Source organism: Salmo salar, chromosome 09, assembly GCF_965601325.2.
Source record: "Salmo salar chromosome 09, fSalSal1, whole genome shotgun sequence".
NCBI lineage: Eukaryota > Metazoa > Chordata > Actinopteri > Salmoniformes > Salmonidae > Salmo > Salmo salar.
Window position 1 is genome coordinate 136,860,230 of NC_138299.1, and position 23,411 is coordinate 136,883,640.

At 42.5% G+C, this 23,411-nt stretch overlaps 1 protein-coding gene across 5 annotated transcripts; it reads right to left on the reverse strand.

Annotated features, from left to right (window-relative positions):
- Positions 1–1,225: 1,225 nt before the first annotated feature.
- LOC106613039 (hypermethylated in cancer 1 protein) lies at positions 1,226–20,832 on the reverse strand. Of its 5 annotated transcripts, XR_014378898.1 has the most exons (3): positions 20,625–20,832; positions 9,455–12,389; positions 1,226–8,112 (listed from the first exon to the last, which is right to left on the reverse strand). XR_014378898.1 is itself a non-coding variant. In XM_082956330.1 (2 exons), exons 1-2 carry the CDS (start codon positions 20,682–20,684, stop codon positions 10,161–10,163), a joined length of 2,289 nt encoding a protein of 762 aa, XP_082812456.1. In that variant the 5' UTR covers positions 20,685–20,832; the 3' UTR covers positions 1,226–10,160. The 5 variants fall into 5 exon arrangements, 4 of the variants coding, with proteins under 4 accessions (XP_082812456.1, XP_082812458.1, XP_082812457.1 ...); XM_082956330.1 differs by having other exon boundaries at positions 1,226–12,389; XM_082956332.1 differs by having other exon boundaries at positions 1,226–12,373; positions 20,625–20,827.
- Between the last annotated feature and the right edge of the window lie 2,579 nt (positions 20,833–23,411).

Below are 23,411 nucleotides of genomic sequence, written 5' to 3' on the forward strand. Positions count from 1 at the left end.
ATTTTTACTTGGATTAAATGTCAGGAATTGTGAAAAACTGAGTTTAAATGTATTTGGCTAAGGTGTTTGTAAACTTCCGACTTCAACTCTACATGTACTTGGCAAATAAAAGCGATTCTGATTTGGGCTATGAACTATGCTTCAGCAGCCTCTATCTGCCATTAGCCAGCTCCACTGTACGGCCAGCAGGGCACACCTTGGCAATGCCTTAAAAGCATGAACATGTTCTTAATGTCACCAAAGTGAGTTTAAATGATGTAGATTGAACGCTATCCTTGGCATGTGGCTCCAGATGTTTTTTACACTCATATCCGTGTTGATCATGATCTCATATACTGTACCTACTGTGTGTATGTCAGTGATTAAGTGCCTTGCAAGGAATGCACATAAGAGTGCTTGTGTGACAGGCTGGGGGATGGTGGTGGGGTAGTGGGTTGTTGCATAGTGATAGCACCCACCGTCTGTGCCGCCTGACATTACCATGCTGGGTCAGGGCACCAGTGCCCGATACCAGACACCTCAGACCTTTGCCATTTGCCATTTGATTTGATGTGTTGCAGGGGGGCAGAGTGAGGGATGGCACACTGCCAGTGAAGCCCTGCCTTTTTCAGACCACCTCATCAGAATCTGCCCTGGCATAGGCATCTCTGCCTTGGCCCCGCTACCCCTGCCCGCCAAGGCTCAGGACAGGAATACAGCTAGCTGGGGCACTCTGGGACACTCTGGGGCACTCGCTATAGGAACACTGTATATCATGTTGGTATATGAGCTTCTCAATGAAAACACAGAACAGAGCTGGCTCATTACCAAAGAGAAGTTTGCATTACAGTATATAGTGAATGTATGTATTTGAAGATAGATTATTTTGTGGCACTGACCGTGTCAATGTTCTGTGTCATGATGTTCCAATTCGTTGAGCGTAAAGTTGGTGGTGCAAGTAGAGCTCTATATTTCAGGTACAGCGTTCTCTCTCTTTTTCTTCCATGTCAAAAAGCAAGTCATAGCAAGGTTTTGGCTATGGATCCATATCCGATATGTATGGAAATTATACAATGATTTCACATGTGCTGTGAATAGCCTATCAGGAAACGTGCACACATGGTGTGTGTGTGTACATGTGTGCATCTGGCTGCTCTTGCTGACAGGGTAATTGATCTGTTCAGTGTTGCATGTGGACCTAATGTGATGCATGAGATTCCGCTGAAATTCTTACTTTCACATGAGGTTCGTGTCTCTGTTCCATTGGTCTTTATTTCTGAATGCATAAAATAAGACAAGGTAATCACCATTTGACATTCAGTGACACCTCAATGAAATATTTCCAGCACAGGTGATAAAAGCTGCACTTTTTGATTAGTCTCTCGGAAGGTAAAATAGCTATCTCACTCATCTCAGGTATTTGATGGAAGCCGAATCACAGACTGCATTGTGTGAGCTGCCACTGTTTGGCACAATGTGGTGAAACTCTTCAACACAACACTAGGGGCTCTATTCAATCCGTAGGACTGAAGATCAGCTTTATTGCAAGATTGACAATTAAAGGCAATGTTCCCGTGGTCGCGGAGACTACATTTACGGTAAATGCTGCATATGTCGGCTCAATCAGAAATTACCTTTAAATGTGAACTGCGCTAGAATGCAAATATTCTGCGCTACGGATTGAATTGAGCCCTGGTGCTGAAAGACAATCTTATTGATGTGAATGGATTCATTCCTTAAAAGTGACAAGAAAAATAAAATGAGAAGACAGCCGCTTTGTGAAACATTTACATTTACATTACATTTACATTACATGACGTGAAACCATTATGCAATTCATTTTTATTGCCAAGTTGATTTTGTGTATAGAAACAAACAAAAAACATACAATTCTCACAATGGCTTAAAACAAATAAAAGCCTTATATCAAACATGAATTATTAAGACACAATTGAAATGTACACAAAACAATGACCTATAAAACATTTAGACATGCAATAAATACATTCATTTCACTAAAGAAAAATAAGAACAATATTGACAATGTAAAGTAGAAAAATACTGTTTGTTTTTTTCTGTATTGCTTTCTATTCAAAACCTTGGTTTTTATTTTCAAGAAAGCACTTCAAAAAATGTTTATATTTGAATTTTTTTTTGTTTTTTTTTAAATACTGGTGTGCTTGTTTGGTAAATAAAGTTGAATCATATCTGATGTCAATTGTTTGTTTTACTGTAAGTTCAGTGCTTCTGTCTTCCCCTTTCTCTGTCTATCCCTATTCAGTCTACATGCCTGTTGAACTTTCCAACTCTGCAACCACAAATTCTAATTCTACTTCCACCTCAATCAACGCAGTAATCTTTAAAAGATGATGGACCAAATCCACCATTTCTATATGGGATCAAATTGGTTGTGTGTGAGAGTGTGTGTGTAAATGGGGAGTGTGTTTAGGAGAGTGTGTGGACCCTCGGCTCTGTGACATTCTGGCAGGCGTCTCAGTGTGTGTTCAGTTCAGGCCGTCAGTAACATTGCCTCTGCTTTAGTAATGAATTTTTCTACAAGAACTGACACTCCAAATGGAGCAGGGAAGGCTAATTTAATCTGACCTAATCTGGAACAGCCAGTCATGAACAGTGACAGGGCAGTCTGCCATCCAGCTGTGTTTTTTCGTGTGTCTGCATTTTGTTTGTGTCTGTGTGTATCTGTGTACTCATACATGACGCTTAGACCCCAGATTAGATCAGATACTGAACTGCTATTTTCACCAAAATAGTTGTGTTTTCCTGTTAAGTTGTTTGTTGTTTCAGTCAATTCACTTTAGGAGAAGTACCGTAAATGAATCATATCAATAGAGTCAAGCCTTGAGAAACGGCAATATGATATTCTAGATTGCACGGTGTCTTCTTAGTCTGTCTTGTCTGTTGATCAGGTCTGCGGTCTGACTATTTCACTGCCTGGTGGAGACAGAACGCTCCAAGCAAAACATACTGAAGAAGACATGGGGCAGCCACCAGCCACATCTCTCTCCTCTGCTTGAACAAAGACTGTCTGTCTCTGTCATGTGGAGACTGGGTGATGATTTGAAGGCCTGGCAAGAAGACCCGTGCTGAAGGGCACCCAGACTGAGACGCCAACATGAAAACCTGACGATGCATCAGCTTACCGCCACTCAGTTTTTTCTATGTTGTTTACTTAAGCTATGACTGGTACTTCAACTCTCTCATTCTTTCTCTCCCTCTCCATCTCAGCAGATGACTTGGCTGGTGGAGCTGTGGTCTGGCTCAATTGTGCAATTTCATCCACTCATGTTTACTTTACTGGCATCTTTCTTAGCATATTTCCCTCTGAACATTTCTTTCTCTTATTATCCTGCGTTTCCTCAATAATGATGCTCTCTGTCTCTTATATTCCTTTGAAATATAATTCTTGACTTGAAAAGCAAGCACATAATAACGTCGTCAAATTTTGAAGTTCATTTTGGAACTTGATCAGGGCGTTAAGAAAAATAAAGTAGTTGTTCGCATAAACATTTAGACAACTGTCTTCTTCAGCAGGAAAAACAACTGGAAGCGACTTGATCATGGGAGAGAGGAGGCGTAGGGAAGGAGGAGTAGAGGAGGAGGGTTGTTAGCGTGGGCTAGTGGTTCATGCTGAGTGTCAAGAAGAGAGCGGGAGACAGACAGAGAGGTGAGAGCAGTGCTTTGAGGTAACGAAGGAAGAAAAAGTGGGAGATCAGTGGTTGGATCGGGGAGAGAGGAAAAGGAGGACAAGGAGGAAGAAACATGCGAGAGGAAAGGCGATTGAGGAGGGTTTTAGGGGGTCACGAGGGTAATAAAAATCATAATTCAATGAATTTTCCAGATAAGTGCAGTTTGGGGGAATAAATGGAGGAAAGCAGCTGCTGGTAATAAAGGCCAATGAAAGTGTCAAGTCTCTCCTTCCCTTCTAATTCAACCCGGTCCACTGTGGGAACCAGTGGAGGCTCCTCAGAGAAGGAAGGGGAAGACCATCCTCCTCAGTGAATTTCATAAAAATAAAAATGGTAAAACATTTAAAAAGTTCTCCTTTTTAGATAACACTATACAAAATATATTCACGTCACCAAATAATTGATTCAAACACTTTTTTTGCAATGAAGGTCTACAGTAGCCTCAACAGCACTCTGTAGGGTAGCACCATGGTGTAGCCAGAGGACAGCTAGCGTCTGTCCTCCTCTGGGTACATTGACTTCAATACAAAACCTAGGACCTCATGGCTCTCACCCCCTTCCATAGACTTAGACAGTAATTATGACACCTTCCAGAGGATGTCCTCCAACCTATCAAAGCTCTTGCAGCATGAACAGACATGTTGTCCACCCAATCAAAGCATCAGATAATTAATCTAGTACTGAAAGCATAAGCTACAGCTAGCTAGCACTGCAGTGCATAAAATGTGGTGAGAGAGAGAGTTTGAAAAAAAAATGGCAGTCTTACTTACTTAGCTAGCAAATGCAGCTAGCTAGTTTAGCCTATTCAAACAACCTGCTCAAAACAGAGGGATGCTATGTTGCTAGCTGGCTATGATTATCCAACACAACACTGGAACTCTTCCAATTCATGGTAAGCTTTTGGTTTTACTAATTTATTGCCACCGGGGCCCATCTGTGTAAGTGCTAAACTGCTTACTGACTGTACATTGTAAACTTACTGTTTGATTGTAGTGGGTTTACTAACACGTTAGCTAATAAAACTATGTTGACTAGGACGTTACTTTAGCTAATATGGTGACAACAGTGTAGACCGTGTGTAGCGGTTCTGATATGGTTTGGAAAGGTTTTTTCGCCTGGTCACAGATAGCTGATGTGTTGTGCATTGAAGTCCACAAGCGAAGGGAAAAGGTGGGAGGAGGAGAGTGCATAGATGACAGAAGGAATACAATGTGGCTGCTATGAAAGTGAACTGTGTTTACGCGTGATCAGGGGTGTATTCATTCTGACGATTCTGTTGAAAAAAACGAAACGGGGATAAACATACATCAATTTGTCCAATAGAAACTCTCGTTTGCAACTGGTGGACTAATGATTACATCCTAGATCAGCTAGATACAGGCAAGAGTGTCACCTCAAATGTTTCTCTCGACCTGTGTGCACCTACATTGTAAACTTTCATTCATAGGCTAGTTTGTAGCAACCTCATGATGGGTATAGGGAACATTTGATTATCATGTAGTAGCCTAAACCTATCAAATTACATTGAACTGGGTGAATGGAATCTGAATGACAGTCATCCAATATGCTGCAATAAAAATAAGGCCATGCTCAAACATTTTTTGTTGTTGTTAATAGACCAATAAGAAAGAGAATTCCAAACCTCTCTGCCAATGACAGCTAGTTTTAAATTTGCCCCTCCCTACTCAGACCACTCCCAGACAGACTTGCTTGAGAAATTGCTCTTTGCTAAGAAGTTATTTTTGGGGATAATTTTGATTGAAACAATCAAAGTAAGGTACTTAATTAATACCCAGAAAGGGTGTAATATTTAAATAAAAACAGCTTCATTAGACCTTTAATTTGTTAAGAGCTTTCTGAAAGTAGAGCACACTAAGCATTGTACAATATAAGAGTGGACATGGGTTTACTCTTTAAAAAATATAGAAAAAAATAAAAGAAAGGAAGGAAGAAGGGAAAAGATAGGGAGGCTCTTAATGTTTTCTGAATGGCGAGGTTTAGAACTAAGATCAGTCTTTCATATTTAAACAATGGGCTTATGTCCACCCTGCTGAGCTCTCCATGCTCCTCTCCCTCCCTACTCCCTCCCAATCTTCATCTGTGTCTCTATCGGTCTGCAAGCAGAAACACACTGCACATCCTGCTCAACGCTAAGGCCCAGCCAAGAGTTCACTTCCTGCTCCTTCACTCCTCTGCTCTCCTTCACACCAGAACTATTCCCAGAGCATACATTAACAGCCATTCATATACTCAAATAGCATGTGGACACAAACAGACAACCCAACACTTCCCCCTTTAAACTCACACACACACACACACACACACACACACACACACACACACACACACACACACACACACACACACACACACACACACACACACACACACACACACACACACGGCCCCCCTATATGTAATTTCAGAACAGTAACGCTGGACATTATCTCGCTCTCTCTTCCTGTACAGATTTGGAGTGGCAGTGGAAACTATTTCTTTCTTGTTTTAACGGTGCGAGAAAAGGAAACGGGAGATAGACTTTCAGTGAGAGTGAACTAATGAATGAGAGACAGAACAAGCAGGAGAGATTTATATTCCCACCATCTTCAAATGGGCTGTTCCCTCTTGTCTATGGGGCTTCACATGTCTGTGGTCCAACCTCATACTGCCATGATAAATAGAAGATTGATACTGTCCACTGCCCCTGTCAATTCACATGTCATTTAAACTAGTTTCTTATGTTATAACAAAACAGCTGTGCCCATACAGTTTCCATGCAGACTATTTTTCTAAATTAACTTTGGAGCCAAGTGTGGATTTTTGTGTTTCACGTAGGCTGCTGGGAACCGCTGCATGTCCTGCAGTCCAAAACAAGCTGGCTTAAAGTGTGTTTGTGTATAAATACACACAGCCTTATTCATCATCAGCTCACAAAGCCTCCTCCAGAGAAATGGGTCAAACAACTTGAGGCTATAGCTTTCATCCACTCAGAGTCCAGCCACTGTTTATCTGTTTAGGGAAATATTGATAAATACATCACTCCTCGTGTGCAACCAAACACGTCACTAAACATTAAGGCTTCGGGTGAAAAATAAAATACCTCATTCACATAGACAGTATATATGTTTCTTTGGAACCAGAGGTATTACCTTTATGTCTTGCCTTACAAGCCCTATCAACATTTACATTTGTATATTCTGTTGAATTAAAGTTAACAATTTGGTTTCCAAAGGTAAGAGAAAATCACCAGCTTGACTTTTCCTTATTAAGATAATGTCATTGGTCAAACCCATACAAAGCCTCTATTAGGACAGTAAAAAAGGAACATGTACACAGCCTATTAAAGTAAGAGGAAAATGTTAATATCACATGTTATCAACAAAACCCTAAGACAAGTAAAACATCTCATAACCATGAAATTACCACAGGTTTAACACAGGACTATTGTCCCCTCAAAATAAAAAATGAAAATGTATGTAAATGTCTGTGCTGTGTATCTGCATGTACGTAAGTGTGTACGTGTGTGTTGTTTGGTTGGTGTGTAGCTAAAGCATTGCGTCCCCATGCTGGGTTCAGTCCTGAGGTAAGCACCAGTTTTACTTTGCTTTGGTTCAAAATCAAGAAAGAGAAAGAATATGTGACAGAAAAACAACACCTTGATATGCTCATTATGCTACAGAATAAAACCCTTCAATTAATGTTGTACATTAATACAATCCCACAATAGTAGGGCTTATTGTCTCAGTCTCCAAGCTAAGGTTTTAAGATTCACTAAGTCTATCACAGTGCATTCATGGCTTTAGTCTTCACATTCACCTACTGAGGTTGGCATTGGCACTATAGTGGTCAACAAACTCCAATCTGACATAAAGTCCGACAACATAGACAAATAATAAGCCAGCATGCTCTTTGGAATAAACATTCTAAAACATTTAACAAAACAATAAGTGCCTTCAACCCCAAACCCATAAGTGCTCATCAGTTGATAGAGACGTGCCACTGTACTGTACTGTGCTTGATAGCCTCCTAGCAGGGAGACAGGGAAGGGCAGATGTAGGACTCGGCTCGGCAGTGCTCGGGTGTCTTGTTATGGTGTGGATCAGAGGGGCTGGATGGCAGGCATGAAATGGGGCGTCAGGCCGACAGACAGTGTGAATTGTCAGGGAGAATGTGAGATTTCACAGGGATTACTGGAAGACTGGGAGGCCAGCAGCTGGGGTGTGCTGTGCTGTTCACCCACACAGACTGCGCGGCCTGCCGCCGCACCACGAGCAGAGCACTGTCAGAGGCAGCTAGCGCCCAGCTCTCATGTTCACAACGCCGTCACATTAGCAGCTCCCAGTCCCTGTGTGTGTATTAAGGCAGCAGCGGAGCAGTCACTTTGGCCTGTCAATGATAGCATGGCCCTCTGTCAGAGTTGAGACTACTATGGGTCAAAAGAATTCAAAGTGGTTAGTACTATTTATGCGCAGAATGGGACAATTGTCAGTGCTGATAAATCATCTGTGTTAGAGGGAATTGCTGCTATTGATAGAGACTGATTAGTGGTAACTGACTCAAGCCTCTCAGCACTGACTTGGATGGCCTCTCTGTGCTCTCCTCTGGTGAGTTGTATAGCTGTACCCACCATTGTGAATTCACTGAACAAAAATAGAAACGCAAAATGTAAAGTGTTGGTCCCATGTTTCATGAGCTGAAATAAAAATCCTAGATATTTTCCATACGCACAAAAAGTTTATTTCTTTCAAATGTTGCGCACAAATTTGTTTACATCCCTGTTAGTTTGACAAGATAATCCATCCAGCTGACAGGTGGCATATTAAGAAGCTGATTAAACAGCATGATCATTACACAGGTGCACCTTGTGCCGGGGACAATAAAAGGCCACTTCAAAATGTGTAGTTTTGTCACAACACAAAGCCACAAATGTCTCAAGTTTTGAGGGAGCGTACAATTGGCAGGCTGACTGCAGGAATGTTCACCATAGCTGCCAGAGAATTGAATGTTAATTTCTCTACCAAACTGCCTCCAACGTTGTTTTAGAGAATTTGGCAGTACGTCCAACCAGCCTTACAACCGCAGACCACGTATAACCACACCAGCCCAGGACCTCAACATCCGGCTTCTTCACCTGCGGGATCATCTGAGGGGGTATGCCCTTTTGTGGGGAAAAACTCATTCTGATTGGCTGGGCCTGGCTCCCCAGTGGGTGGGCCTATGCCCTCCAAGGACCACCCATGGCTGCACCCCTGCCCAGTCATGTGAAATCCATAGATTAGGGTCTAATGAATTCATTTTAATTGACTGATTTCCTTATATGAACTTTATATCAGTAAAATCTTTGAAATTGTTGCATGTTGAGTTTATATCTTTGTTCAGTATATTTCACAACGTCACAGGCAACACCCATGCTTCGTCTACACTCCACACCACTGGATGTTGAAGCCATGGAGGAGGATTGGCGTGTCATCAGTTGGGTATGCACCACGATGCGTCCCAGTTGTGAGATCACAGGGTTGTGCTCCTCGCTACTTTTCAATAACAATTTGAAGGCACTTGGATGCAAGTCAAAAAATTATTTGAAAAATACCAATAAAGAGAGGTTATGGGTTCAAAGGGTTATGGCACTGGGTTCAAAGGGTTATGGCACTGAGTGTACAAGTCATTAAGCTACTATTACTGTCACTTAACATCAGTCTCTCTGTACACAACATCATGATCAGAGAGTACGTAACAACGGTAGAAAAACAAAGCACAGATAACTTTACCTAAATGGTGGAGCGAATGCTGTTTTCAGTTAGTCCCTCCCTCGTGACTAGAACAGCTGGAGCATGGGGTAAAACTGGATAGGGAGAGAGAGAAAATCCAGTACCCCAAAAAACAAAATTAAGAAAAAGTGTTCCAATCAATTGCAAATCCCAAAGCTTTGGTTTTTTCTTTTGTCCAACGGTCCTTTCAGTTCTGGATAGGAGCCCTGAATCTTGTCCATATGTGCTTATTTCCCATTTTATGTACAATTACAATAGTAGTAGTACAAAAGTACACTTAGTACACAGGTGTAGGGTCAGATTACAACACTTTCTGGCAACAGTTTCTTTGGTTTTTCATTATGTACAAAAAACAAAGAAAAATTGATTTTTGGTTCTCAATTTGTTTTTGGCTTAGTGGTTTGCGTATACATAAATACTACACTGTTTTGAGTGGGCATTCCTTGGTCAAAATATAATAGAAATAGTACGTTTCTCATTCTAGGAAGGTCTTTGAAATGCATATAATGCAAACTTTGGAAAGAAAGGCACTTATAGGAGTCTACACAGTTTGTGTGCATTCTTTAGGCCAAGTATTGGCCTTAGTCAGAGGTGCAGATACTGATGGAGTTGAGGTGAATGACGTTAGAATACTGTAAGTTAAGTTGTGTGCCCACAGGACTGTGTGGTAGCCAAGGCCTTGCTGGGGGTGACTGGTCAGAGGGTCTTAGCTGGGGGAGTAGCGTTCAATGGTATGAGAGTGGGAATCAGAGAGGGACCCTGGGGGAGGGGGCAGGGCCTGGACCCCCAGGACATCCATCTTGTCATGGTGGCTGAAACGCAGGTGTTCTGCTGCCAGTTTGGACAGCGGGAACAGGCTCTCCATGGCATGCTCTGCCAGCAGCTCAGAGGCCTTCTCCTGCTTCAGCCCCAGGTGCTCTGCTGCATATTTACTCAGGGGGTAAATCCCCTCCGCAAAGTCCAGCTTCAGCTTGCCGTCGGCCGTCAGAGCCCCTCCGGCCCCCCCACTGCTGTGCATCTTCATGTGGCTGATGAGGTTGCGCTGCTGGGCGAACTTGCCCCCGCACACCTGACACTCGTAGGGCTTCTCCCCGGAGTGGATGCGCATGTGCTCTGTGAGGCGGTACTGGCGGGTGAAGCGCATGCCGCAGTGGTCGCATGCAAAGGGCTTGAGTCCCAGGTGGCTGCGCATGTGGCGGGTCATGGTGCCGCGCTGGGTGAACTTCTTGCCACAGATGCTGCAGGGGTAGGGCCTTGTCAGCCAGTGGGTCTTCTCGTGCTGGCGAAGCGTGGCCGGGTCCTTGTAGGACTTCTCACAGGAGTTACAGCGATAGGGTCTGATGATCTCCCCCAGGACCCCAGGCGTTAGGCTCTGGCTGGACTTCCCCTCCAGGCTGTTCATGCTGCCATTACCGTTGCTACTGTTGTTTTGGGGGTTGCTGATGCCCATCTCCCCCCCAGAGTACAGCTCCTCCTCTGTGTGGGTCTCCACGTGGGCATTGAGCTGCTCAGAGCTGGGGAAGCCCTTGTCACAGGGGATGCACACGTACAGGTTGTCCCCAAAGCTCTCAGGCTCGTAGGGTAGGTGGAACCTCCCCATGGCCCCTGTGGGTGATGGTCGACCCTCACTACTGCCTGTCCCCTCACTGCCTGAGCCACTCTTCTCATCCTCCCCATTACAGCCCACCCTACGGTAGCGATCATCGCTCTCCTCCCCTGCTTTGTGATGGTGGTTGTGATGCTGGTGGTCTTGGTCTCCGTTTCCACCCCCTTCTTCCTCATCCTCATCATCCTCTTCATCCTCAGCTGTGTAAGACAGTGGCTCATGCTTCACCCAGCGGTAGATGTTGCCCATCTCCCTGCTGGGCACTCCAGCCTCTGTGGGGGTGTCGGGGCTGAGGGGGCAGGGGTAGTGGTCTGGACCTTGGGAGCTGGAGCGGTGGAGGTGGGGCAGGTGGGGCCCCAGGGGCTTATTAAGGTGGGGGTAAGAGTGAGGTGGGAGAGACCCAGCCTGATCAGCCGTCTCCATCTTCTCTGTGGGGTAGGCCCCGCCATTGTTCCCCAGCATTGGGCTGGTGCGGCCGCTCAGCCCCCCCTCCCGCTCCTCATCGTGGTGGGGCAAGGCGTGAGCCAGGTGGGGGTGGGAGGGAGTGTTCTGGGACTGGGAGTTCGGGCTCTTCTTGGAGAGGTCCAGGCCATAGATGGGGGAGCAGTTTCTGTCAGAGTGGGCTGGGCGCAGGCTGGGCTGGGCAGGCAGGGCTGAGGGTGTGGAGGGGAACACCTGAGGGCCCTGAGAGGAGGTGGGGGCATACAACTCCCCTGCATGGGTGGCATGGGGGTGGGGCGGCAGCTCCTCTACTGGCGGGGCGCGGGGCGTGTGGGTGTTCACAACTCCCCCTGGGTAGCAGGACTGAATAACAGGGGTGGACACCCGATACCTGCCCCCTCCCCCTAAACCCAAACTATTGGGGCCCATCTTCCCATAGGGCAGAAAGGCAGGAGTGGGGCGGAGAGGGTACTTCCCATTTCTCCTCATCTTCTTCTTACACAACGCCACTAAGTCCAGCAGCTGCAGATAGCTAGCTGCAGCCAGCACGGACCCCAGGTTGGGCTCTGTTGGGGAGCTGGGGTCTCCCTCGGTCAGACGGCCCGTGTAGATGTAGTCTAGAATGACCCGGAACACCCCGGGACTCACCATCTCGTGGTCTAGGTTGATGAGGTTGTCATGGACGACCAAGGACTTCAGGTACAGGCTGCTGGCGGCCAGAATATTCTTGTGGGCTCGGAACAACGCGTTCTGCACCACGATGATGACATCACACAGGAAGCCCTTGGTGCGCTGGGTGTTGAGTTGCAGGAGGAGGTGTCTAGCATGACTTGGGACTTCCATGGCATGGAGCATCGTCGTCAGACCGCCACCTAAAACAGCAGATATCTGTAAACGTCATGCAGTACCAGTCAATATCTACTGTACATAGTTCCTCATTTTTCTATATTTTCTAATATGCTTGCATGATATTGTGGCACATTCCCCAATTACTTTTTGTCTTCTTTTTATCTATTTCAGTGAGACATTTAAAACGAATGTATTTTTCATACATAAAATGTAAGCACAGTGCTGACAAGGGTCTGATTTGGCATCCGTATATAAGAAATAAATAAAGTGAACTAAAATCTACATCTTCAATTCGAATTTAAGGCAGTCAATTCAGGAAGTAAACTTAAATAACAATTTGAAATTTAAAAAAAAAAAAACAGGATCCATTTTCAATAACATCCCAATAAACTGAGGAGCATATAAACTATATATATTTTTTAATACATTTTGGAATTTTAAAATTAAAATCACTTCTGGAATTGACTGCCTTCAATTGGAATTGACCCCAACCCTGAACTCTGCCACTGTATCCCATTACTTAACTTGGTTTTGATGAATCATATTGATTCCATGTAAGGAAAAATGAACAGATAGGCTCCAGATATACAGTAAAGGCAGCACACATAGGAGTTACTCTATAAAAGTGAGCTATTGCTGTAAGTGAGCAGCAGTTGACATGGTTTTGTCATTATCAGAAACTGAAGTGTACACATTCACTTCCTAAACTGAAATGCTGAGAGAGAGAAAAATAAAGATACAGATATGGATATGTTTTTGTGTTGCCGGCTTCCATAAAAAATATTCCAGAGGTGGGGTGTGCAGTGTTTTAAACAAAGCAGAGAGTGAACATTTTGCAAGTATGATGAACAGCAGGTATAAACCTGCGGAGGGAGAAGACGAGTCCAAAAAAAGATGTGTCTTTGAGCTCCCATTCGGCCCAGTCATATAAGGAACTCTGATCACACAGGATGTAAATCAAGACAAAATGAGAAACTCCAATGCTTTAACTTGAGATTAACTCTGGAATTCTAATGCACACAAATGCTTCTCACATCCCCCCCCACCCACCCCACACACACACACACACACACACACACACACACACACACACACACACAGTTGTGTATTGTTGTACTAAGGCTTAAGTAAACATTATTAACTGAACAAATTTAGCAGGATGTATTGTTCAAACATTGGAGTCTGAGGATACTTTACTGATGAGATGAAACAGTTTGTAACTGTCCCTAAGGGCTTGGTCTCACTGATGGGAAACAAGCAACTGAATAAATATGTCCGACCGTGGTCTTCCTGACATAGGTTCATCATCTTATTGTTTATTTCATTGACTATAAGCCCCCAGTCAGAGGGACTGATGCATGAGATTGAAAGTGGACATTTAATTACCGACTGAGGCCTCCTTAAGACACTATTCTTCCCACATGGAGGCCCTGCAAGCCCTCTGCACAACACACATAAACATACCAAGGGATCCATCAAAAGAAAAGCTGTGTATGTGGTTCTTATACAGAGTTGTATACCCTGGCTGTCTCATAGCCTTCCATTCCTATCATTTAAAGACACACCTTAGTCTTAATGAGTTTGCGGTGTAGTTGAGTTGATATGTTGTTGTTTAGAATTACCCAAAAGGAACGTAGCAATTTAAAAAATGGTGTCGTTTTGGTGTAATAATAATCATAACCTATCCATTTACATTGCTTTCTCCCAGGTCGTATTTTAATAGAAATTCCACGATATGAGGAGCAAATCCAAAAAAAGGAACAGGTAATTCAATATTCCTCAGATGAGAATTGATATGCAAAGCGATGGGTAAGTTATACATTAACATCGCGAAGGATTTCAGTTATATATCTAAGCACTGTGCTACTCGATTGGTGCGTTGTGCGCAAAGCGCAGCCCTCATAGGCTTTTACGCATGAGGTTTGGACAGGCGCGGATGTTTCCCCAGGGTGAATGGGAGTGCACCATACACTTTTGTCTGTCACAACACGCTATTACACGGCCTGAGAGAATAAAAAGGCGGCATGAAACAGAGCTCTATGCTACACACTGTCCCCTTTACGCGCGTCGACATACATGACACCACCTTATGGGATGCCAGCCTTCAATTATAAAGAGGGTTTTACTTAAATGTTTCAATGGTAGAGGATAAAATATAGCAGGCATATTTATAAGTTAAGATTTTATTTTTTAGATTCTGGAAAAACTGTCACATTTACATGCGCATTTCATCTGTCTGACGAGCAGCAAGAGAGTGTGCTTGCATGTATGGCACAATGATGCTATACTTTGCTTGGGTTCGTTTCCGTTTGTTTGATCGCTATCATATTCGGATGTTTTATGAAATCGTTATCATGTCACACAAGTATACACAGGAACACGCACGTGCACACACACACGAGCGCTTGTAGCCTATGCGTAAAGGCGGGTTTGTCATTTTTACCATCGTTTGGATATATGAATTGCAAAAATAATATTAATACATTTAACGCGTTCAGTGAAAAAAAAACTATTTCAAATTATTAGCATGATCATCCAGTTAGAATGAACGAATGAACTGTCTGTCATATCTGTAGAATTTGTAGAATATGTACATTGTGTTTTTTTCTCTCAAGACGTCGAGTGAAAGAAAAGAAAGTAGTGGCCAAAATAAGTAATGTAGGCCCATTAAAAACCTTTGTCTGAGCATCATGCATTAACAGTTACTGTATCCCCTTGTCGGCCTATCAAAGACGGCTCTCTAATCCACTAAACCAATCAAACGTCTTAAAACGCATCTCAGTGGAAGGTTATGTTCACAATTCAAATATCATTCACGTGCACAAAATAGGACGAACCTACTTTACTTTTCATCTCTCTCTCGCTTTAACCTATAGATTGTTTATTCTCAATTAGTAAACATGTTTTAAAATAATGTGAAACATTTATCATCACAATAAGTGATATTTTGGAATTTGATTCACCTTCAGTAAGTGGCTGTTGATAATAACTTCTCAATAACCTCTATGGGCCCTGAAGGTTCTTGTGTCTGTCAAGCACATTCTGAATGTTTTCCTGTACCACGATTTGTTTCCGAATGGTTATAGGTGAATGCTATATTTGGTATAAGGGGGACTTCTTTGAAAACCGTGCTTGAGTCATCTTTGGGACAGTTTGGTGTCCATGATACCTGTGTTCTGTCTGGTTGTCACTGCTCTGGTTTGGGGTTGAGGCTGAGTTTAGGCTGAGGGGTTCTGCTCTGGGTTAAGAACACCCTCCACACTTCCCATTCACACATTCTGCCTGCCTAATTTTCAGGGAACGACTTTGTATGCATATAGGTTTACATGTTAATCAGTGTAGTCTTTTTTCGTTTGAGAATGGTCTATTTAAGACACTTAATAATTCATGAACGTTGCAAAGAAAACATATATACTTATTGATAGCAAATTAAATGTTCATTTTGTTTAATTTATGCTTTATTTAGTCTATGCTAAATGTATGTATTTAGAGGTTTCGACTAACAACGAATATTTGGAGAAATAGTTAAACTGTTTGTTTTCATGCTGTGAAATACTATCTATCTATCATTGCTGTTCTCATTTTGTTTAGGGGCATAACATGCACACCACAAGGAAAAAACAGTGAGACACTGAGCTCTATAGCCTTACGTGGCACGATATTTTAGTGAATGGGATGTATAAACGCAGTAGAGCATGAAACCTTATTTAATGACAAATACAACTGAGGCTTTAAAAGTAGCCTAAGGAGTGGGTGTCCTGCGCTTAGCCTAAGGAGTGCAGGGAGACGTCTCGAATTATATCCACAAGGTTTGATTTTTGATAAGGCCAGAGACCTTTGCTTTTTACACTTCCTCTATAGTCAGAAGGCTAGAGAAGTGAGTAGAGTTTTAGACAGTCGTCAAAACGAGGCTGTCACCTTATCAACGAAACCTTGCCTTTACCTTTGTTATGATTTTGATTCGCTATTTCGTTGACTTCCTTATCAGGGACATTTCAAATGCTGAAACTCGCGATCTGCGCGCCTCATCTCTCTAGAATAGAGACCCCAGACTTCCATTCATAATCCCGACGGGAGACAAGTGCACACGAGCTCCTTTATTAAAGGGGCCTCCTAAAAAATAACTCACAGGCTAAGGTTTTACATTTTTTATTTGTTTTAAACTATGTTCTGGCTGTTAGTTTCCTTGTCAACCACTAACTTGCATGAGATAGGCCAACAAAACTTATATTTTTAAATGTGCCTCCTTTTTTAAAAGGTATTTTGCCTGCAGTAAAGTTTGTAAAGTTGTAAAAGATAAGTCTAGTTTTGTGCAACCATGTCTTAATTAAATCATTAGATTTGATTGAATACACACCGAGATGGGAAGTAGGCCTGCAAACTCAAATTTGCCCTTTTAACAAAACAGACTCGCCTACTTCTGAGTCCTGTCAACTTCTTCAGAAAATGTAATTATATTCCTACTCAATGCGTCCATTAGGCCATAGATTTTTACAACATTTCTTATTAAATACATCGTTTATCAAGAAATTGACCATTAGAGAAGTAATTTGTTATTCAGGCTTATAGGCCTATTTCCTTTAAAGATAGGATACAACAACAAAACGACATGATATACATGATTTAGGTATCTTAAATCTCGCTTTCGCAATTCCTACTTCTGTAATCTTGTCCTTGCATTAGACACATCCCGAGACTTCAACGCGCATAAAACCATCCCTGACTTCTATAGTGCATCACCAGTCGTTATCTCAGTCTGATAACCATGAGTCTACAATAAATAATCTCCGCAAATATCGTACAAACGGAAATTCAAGCAGCCCTACATTTCATTGAAATAACTATAAATTAGTGATAGCCTATGACATACTGTGTTGCGTACTGTGTTGTCAATATTTTTGTGATTGATGATTGATGTTTTGATAAACGACATCAATTAAATGTTGACATAGCAACGTGCAGAGGGGTTGGGAGAGGAACAGAACAGGAACAGATAAAGCCGTCATCGCTCTGGCTAAAATAGAATCAACTCCATGTGAAGCACCATGAACCCTTCATTAGTCCGATGCTAGGCGAGCTGTGACCTATAGCTGCACTGTGGTGGAAGGGGGGTGAACGCTGCACCGAGACCCACTGCATCAATTTACTACCACTGACTGACTGAGGACGAGGCATCATGCTGAACACCCAGAGACTGAACTACGCTGTTTTCTGTATAAAAGCTAGATACCTACACAACCATCTGATAGCAAATAATCCAATAGAAATCTGACCTTGTTATAGTGTATATAGAATTTAGTCCAGTGATCCATTTAACATGATACAATTCTGTAGTCTATTCGTAATTTGTTGGAGCTGAGAATGTTTGAATCAAACAAAAGACTGCTCACATAAGCAACCATGTCTTGTTACAAATAAACATCTATTAACTAATGGGTTCCATCGCAAAATTAGGAAAACATTACTATGATTTTAAAAGTTCCTCATTTGCATTCAAAATACACAAACACTAACCAAACACTGAACCCGCGATAAACCCCCTATGTTCACATTAAAATCGCTAAAAAGTGAAATATTGTCAATATCTGGTCTCAATAATTTTGCCTGTTCTGTAACTGTAGTGGTCTTTAAAAAGCTGGTATTGAAACGTTACCTGGATGCCCGATCTCTTCTGCCATCCGATCTAAGTCTCCCTTAATGATCATCTCAGCAGTCTTTTGGAGTAATTTCTGACGTTTCAACTTTGAACTGCCAGCCTCCAAAAACCATGCCAGTTTTCCAAGCACGACTGCCAAAACGTTTTATTATTAATTGCTATGAATTTCTTGTTACTCTCTCCGTCCTCCCTCCCTCCCTCCCTCTCTCTCTCTCTCTGTGTCCTCCTTCCCTCGCTCTATCTGCCCCTCCCCTCTCTTTCTCACCCCCTCCTTTAAAAAAATACGTGCTTAGTCCAGCATTAGTTTCCTCCTGTTTTATTTTAGTAATTTCCTTGGCTATTTTTTGTGTCGAGGCTATAACGCACAATAATGGAGCCTCTATGCGCCGTAAGTGTTTTAGCACCCCGTGCGATGTCAGTCTATAATAAAACTCAAAGTTAAAATCGAGGGCAGGAACTTCATTCAACTGACCCCAACTTGAACTTCACAACACATCGCGACTTCGTCTTAAAGAGACAGGCCTTTATTGTATATCCCACAGCAGTTTCGTACTGAACTGAAGTTTGGAGACATATGAGACCCGTAAAAAAAATGCTTATTGTCAACAATTAGACCATGGGGAAATAGCCTACACACCGATAGATGATGGCTGGTTTATTCATATACCATTTGACTGAAACTGATCTTTAACACTACGCCCTTTAGTTCATGGATATTTCAATTAAACCTACTTATAAGGTTCATCCTATGATGTTTCAGTGGAGGCTGCTGAGGGGAGGACGGCTCATTATAATGGCTGGAATGGAGTCAATGTAATGGTATTAACCACAAGGAGACCATGTGTTTGATATGGTTGATACCACTCCATTGACTCCATTCCAGACATTATTATGAGCCTTCCTCCCCCCAACAGCCTCCACTGGATAGTTTAAAATGTGCTATTGATATGGTGTACTATTAGTGGGTAAACCGTTGATAGCCTATACGGATGTGACATTCTACAATCCAACCCCCATTGGCTAACTTAGAGTCACTTCATCGTTAAAGTTTGGTGTCTACTGATTGTAGCATAATGTCTAATGAGTCTCACCTGCTCAGGTAAAGACAAGCAGACAAGAGCTTACAGTAGACTGCCACGGCCCATATCCTGTGACACTCAGAGCACTGACAGAGGTGGTGGGGAAGAGCAGAACTCTGTCCCCTGATATTTATCCATCAAATATAAATATAAGGTAATCCTGCAACCATACACTATATAGTAACCTAGTAGTGCAGTCATTGGCCTTATTTCTTTTCATGCGTAAAACGTGGGCCTATTTTGGAGCGGAAAAGGTACCTAACTCTACGTTTGGGGTAAGCTACATATACACGCAGTTACAAGTGATTAAGTGTACCTACATTGTACTGTAAATTAGCCCCAAAATAATTACAATATACTGAACAAAAAAATGCAACAATTTCAAAGATTGTACTGAGTGAAACATCATTCAAGGAAATCAGTCAATTGAAAAATTCATTAGGCCCTAATCTATGTATTTCACATGACTGGGCAGGGGTGCAACCATGTGAGGGTATTGGCCAATCAGGATAAGTTTGCCCCAACAAAATATCTTTATTACAGACAGATACTCTTCATGCTGTTTAATCAGCTTCTTGATATGCCACACCTGTCAGGTGGATGGATTATTTTGACAAAGGAGAAATGATCACTATCAGGGATCTAAACAAATTTGTGCACAACATTTGCGAAATAAGCTTTTTGTGCATCTGGACAATTTCTGGGATCTTTTGTTCTTGTTTTTAGCTGATGAAACATGGGACCAAGACTTTACATGTTGTTTTCATAATTTTGTTAAATATATATTAATCATGACAGCTGTTATGGTTGTTTAGGGATTTTATGCAGTTTTGTTTGTTTTCAGGCCTACAGTGATTTCAGTGTTTTACACACAGTAGTACACAGTTCTGAATTTGATCATGTACAATTACAAATTATTGTAGCCTTTTCTATTTTTAATACACAGCAATGGGCCTAGTTGCACTGTTGTCTGACAATCTGAAAATCATCTCTCAATCAACTTTTCTAATTTACATCAGTTCTAAAACTTTTAGAAGCTGAGCATATGTCAAAGGATATATTTTTCTTCTACCAATTGACTGTAGGTATACCAATCTTTGGCTACTAATTGGAAATCGTTGTCACTGCAAATGGGCCTTTTGCCGTTATCAGAAACATCTTAAGTTAAACACGTTTGTTTTGAATTAGTATGGTACGTTTCCTCTCTCGAATCCTTCGAAGAAAAATAAGTAACTTTAGATTGAGAGACATTCTCGGGAGATTTTGTTTTAGATTTACCCCTAAGCAACCTCACGATAATTTAAAGCTTTTAAAATGCGATATAATTTAGGCGTCAGGTGCTGGCATGTTAAGTCTATACTTGCCAGCTGACAGACAACTGTTCAAAAAGTAAATAAATATATACATAAGTAGGAGAGCTCGTATTGGCTTCACTGACTGAATGCACCTGAAGTCGCGGTAAGTATGCAGACGTTATGTAAATATTCATGAGGCTAGCGGAGGCCATCGCGCGCTCTCTCCCAACTGTCATTTACCCACCTCGGACTCATGTCTGGTGTCGTGGCCGTTTGTGAAATCTTCTCCTCGGGATCCCCCCATCCAGACTTCCACGCTCACTCGCCTAAAATTCCGTGCTATTACCAACCTCTTCCGTGTTTTCTCCAACTCTCTATCACCGTTCGCCCTTTCTCTCTGCCCCGCACGCTCTTTTATTTCTCACGTGCAATAATACTATATCGACACCTCTTCAGATTTGGTCGGGGTCGGATCAGACCAGGGCTGATGGCCGGATGGGTGCGCCCACAGCGACACCCAATGGTTGGCATTCTAGGTTGTAATGTGCGCAGCAGCCTTCTGTGCGTAAAGTTACCGTCATTCACTGCTAAACCCGTTCATTTGCACTGTGTTTATATTCTATTTGGAATTAAGAAAAATCCATATTACACTTGCTTTGCCATTTCAGTGTATATATTTTCTCCATACTCCAAGCTGTATGTGAACTTCTTCTGTCAGATTCACTGTATTACCAGATATGCCGGCTTAATGGACGGCTCATAGAATAGATCAGTAAAGCACTTAAAACCGTATGGATGCCAGTCACTATTTGTTCCAAAACTTTCTAATGTGATATTTTTTTCCCTCAGTGGCACAAGCATGGGTAAAGACGGGCACAATACTTAACTCTCTATATAATCCATAATTTGAAAAATATCTAAAACTGTACCAAAAGCATGACAATTTTTTGCAAAATTTGATTAATTATTGAAAGCAGATACATTGAGGTTAATATTGTGTTCATATTTACATTTCCCTTCTATTTTAGACAATCTGTTATTTTGAACAGGAAATTATATGCCAATTTGTCTGAACTCCTCATTTGATATGAAAATGTACCTGCTTACAATGTTTTACACAGGTGTTAGCATGGTGCTGACTACCAAATATGTAGCAGGTGTCTTTTTAAAATACCTATTTGCATGACAGAAATCAACAAGGTTTCCATAAGACATTTGATATGTCAATTTAGTTATTTTGGTCAATCAGTGACTTTCAATCTCTTATCTTTAATGATCATAACGACTCAACCGTTCCCTATAGACGATTCCATAAGCCTTGCTGTGGATTGTGACTGCTCCCTCCAACAGCCAATCCTCCCATTGTCTGACCAACGCCGTGTCAGTATGATAAGAGCTGCTACAGGTTATTATGAACACCACTGGACGGCTCCCTGATTATTTCACCATCATTATCTTGTTGCTGGGCTTTAGACAAAAGATGTTGATTTAGTAGGACACTTACCGAGCAGAAGCCTATTCATGTCTCAGCCAACGCGTGTTGTGGTATTTCAATCACAATAGCAACTGACAATCTTCTGATCGAGGGTCTTCCTCTTGGTATTATCCAAGTTCAAGATGCTGCTGGCTGCTGTTTCATTAGAGTGGTCAAAGTCACCCGGCCTGGAGGAGAGGAGGTATTGTCTCGCTCACTTCCAGGTTCCCATGATGAACTGTTGATAACCTTGGTCACAGAGGTGGGCAGAATGGAACCAGACAAGGATACGGGCCATCTAAGGATCTATGAGTTTCGATACATTTTCATACAATAATTTAACTTGGGAATACACCATTTTATTCATTGATATTCTGTGAGCGAGAGAGCCACTTCCTCCAGAACTACACTTAGGAACCAGACATTGAGATAAGGTGAGCTGCAGCAGCTAAAAAGCTCCAGGCACCAAAAAGTCTGCTGTCACCTAAATCACACACCTCCAAACTTACACTGAGTGGACAAAACATGATGAACACCTTCCTAATATTGAGATGCTCCCCCTTTTACCCTCAGAACAGCCTCAATTTGTCGGTGCATGGACTCTACAAGGTATCAAAAGTGTTCCACAGGGTTGTCAAGTTGGCTGGATATCCTTTGGGTGGTGAACCATTCTTCATACATACAGGAAGCTGTTGAATGTAAAGAACACAGCAGCGTTGCAGTTCTTGACATACTCAAACCGGTGTGCCTGGCAACTTCTACCTTACCTCGTTCAAATATATTTTTCTTGCCCCTTCACCCTCTGAATGGCACACGTACACAATCCTTGTATCAAGGCTTAAAAATCCTTGTTAAGCCTGTCTCCTCCCATTCATCTACACTGATTTGAAGCGGATTTAACAAGAGACATCAATAAGGGATCATAGCTTTCACCTGGATTCACCTGGTCAGTCAGTCATGGAAAGAGCAGGTGTTCCTAATGTTTTGTAGAATTAGTGTATTTACGAATGTCAGGGCTGCATATGTGTGTGTTTTTAGAGCAGGGTTGAATCAACTTGGATGTTGAACTTGATGTAGACCCAACGTGAGTTAGTAATAATGAAGGGAAAGTGTTATTTTTTTCAGACAGTTGTTAGGAGATATGAGGGACCAAGCCCTCAAAGGCTCAGTGCCTCGTTTCAATTTGCGCTCAGTGACCAATAACATCCCAATCAAGTTATTATTGCTCCATTATTGTCTGGCAGGTGGCCTGCTGCAGTCAAGACAGTACAGAGCAGAGAGGCAGGGACCGTGGGATAGAATGGTTCACCTGCAGCTGTCTTAGCGGTTAGCGCCCTGCCACCCTACACCAGATGAGCCTATCATCACTCTGCTCCCATTCCAACCTTCCAAGCATCTCTCTCTCCCACTTTCTCTTTCTCAGGGCAGTCTGCGCCTCTCACCCTCACTCAGGCTCATCTCTCTCTCAGGCTCATCTCTCTCCTACCCTCCCTGCGGACATGGCCACGGTCCTTACCAGATGCACTCCCCCCTCAGAGCCAACCCTTCACCAGAGAT

Excerpts from the sequence above, each read along its gene's own strand:
- LOC106613039 (XM_082956330.1), bottom strand. The coding sequence starts at position 20,684 with ATGGGGGGATCCCGAGGAGAAGATTTCACAAACGGCCACGACACCAGA. Across the intron at positions 12,390-20,624 it reads ACACCAGACATGAGTCCGAG|ATATCTGCTGTTTTAGGTGG; the intron begins GTGGGTAAATGA and ends TGACGTTTACAG.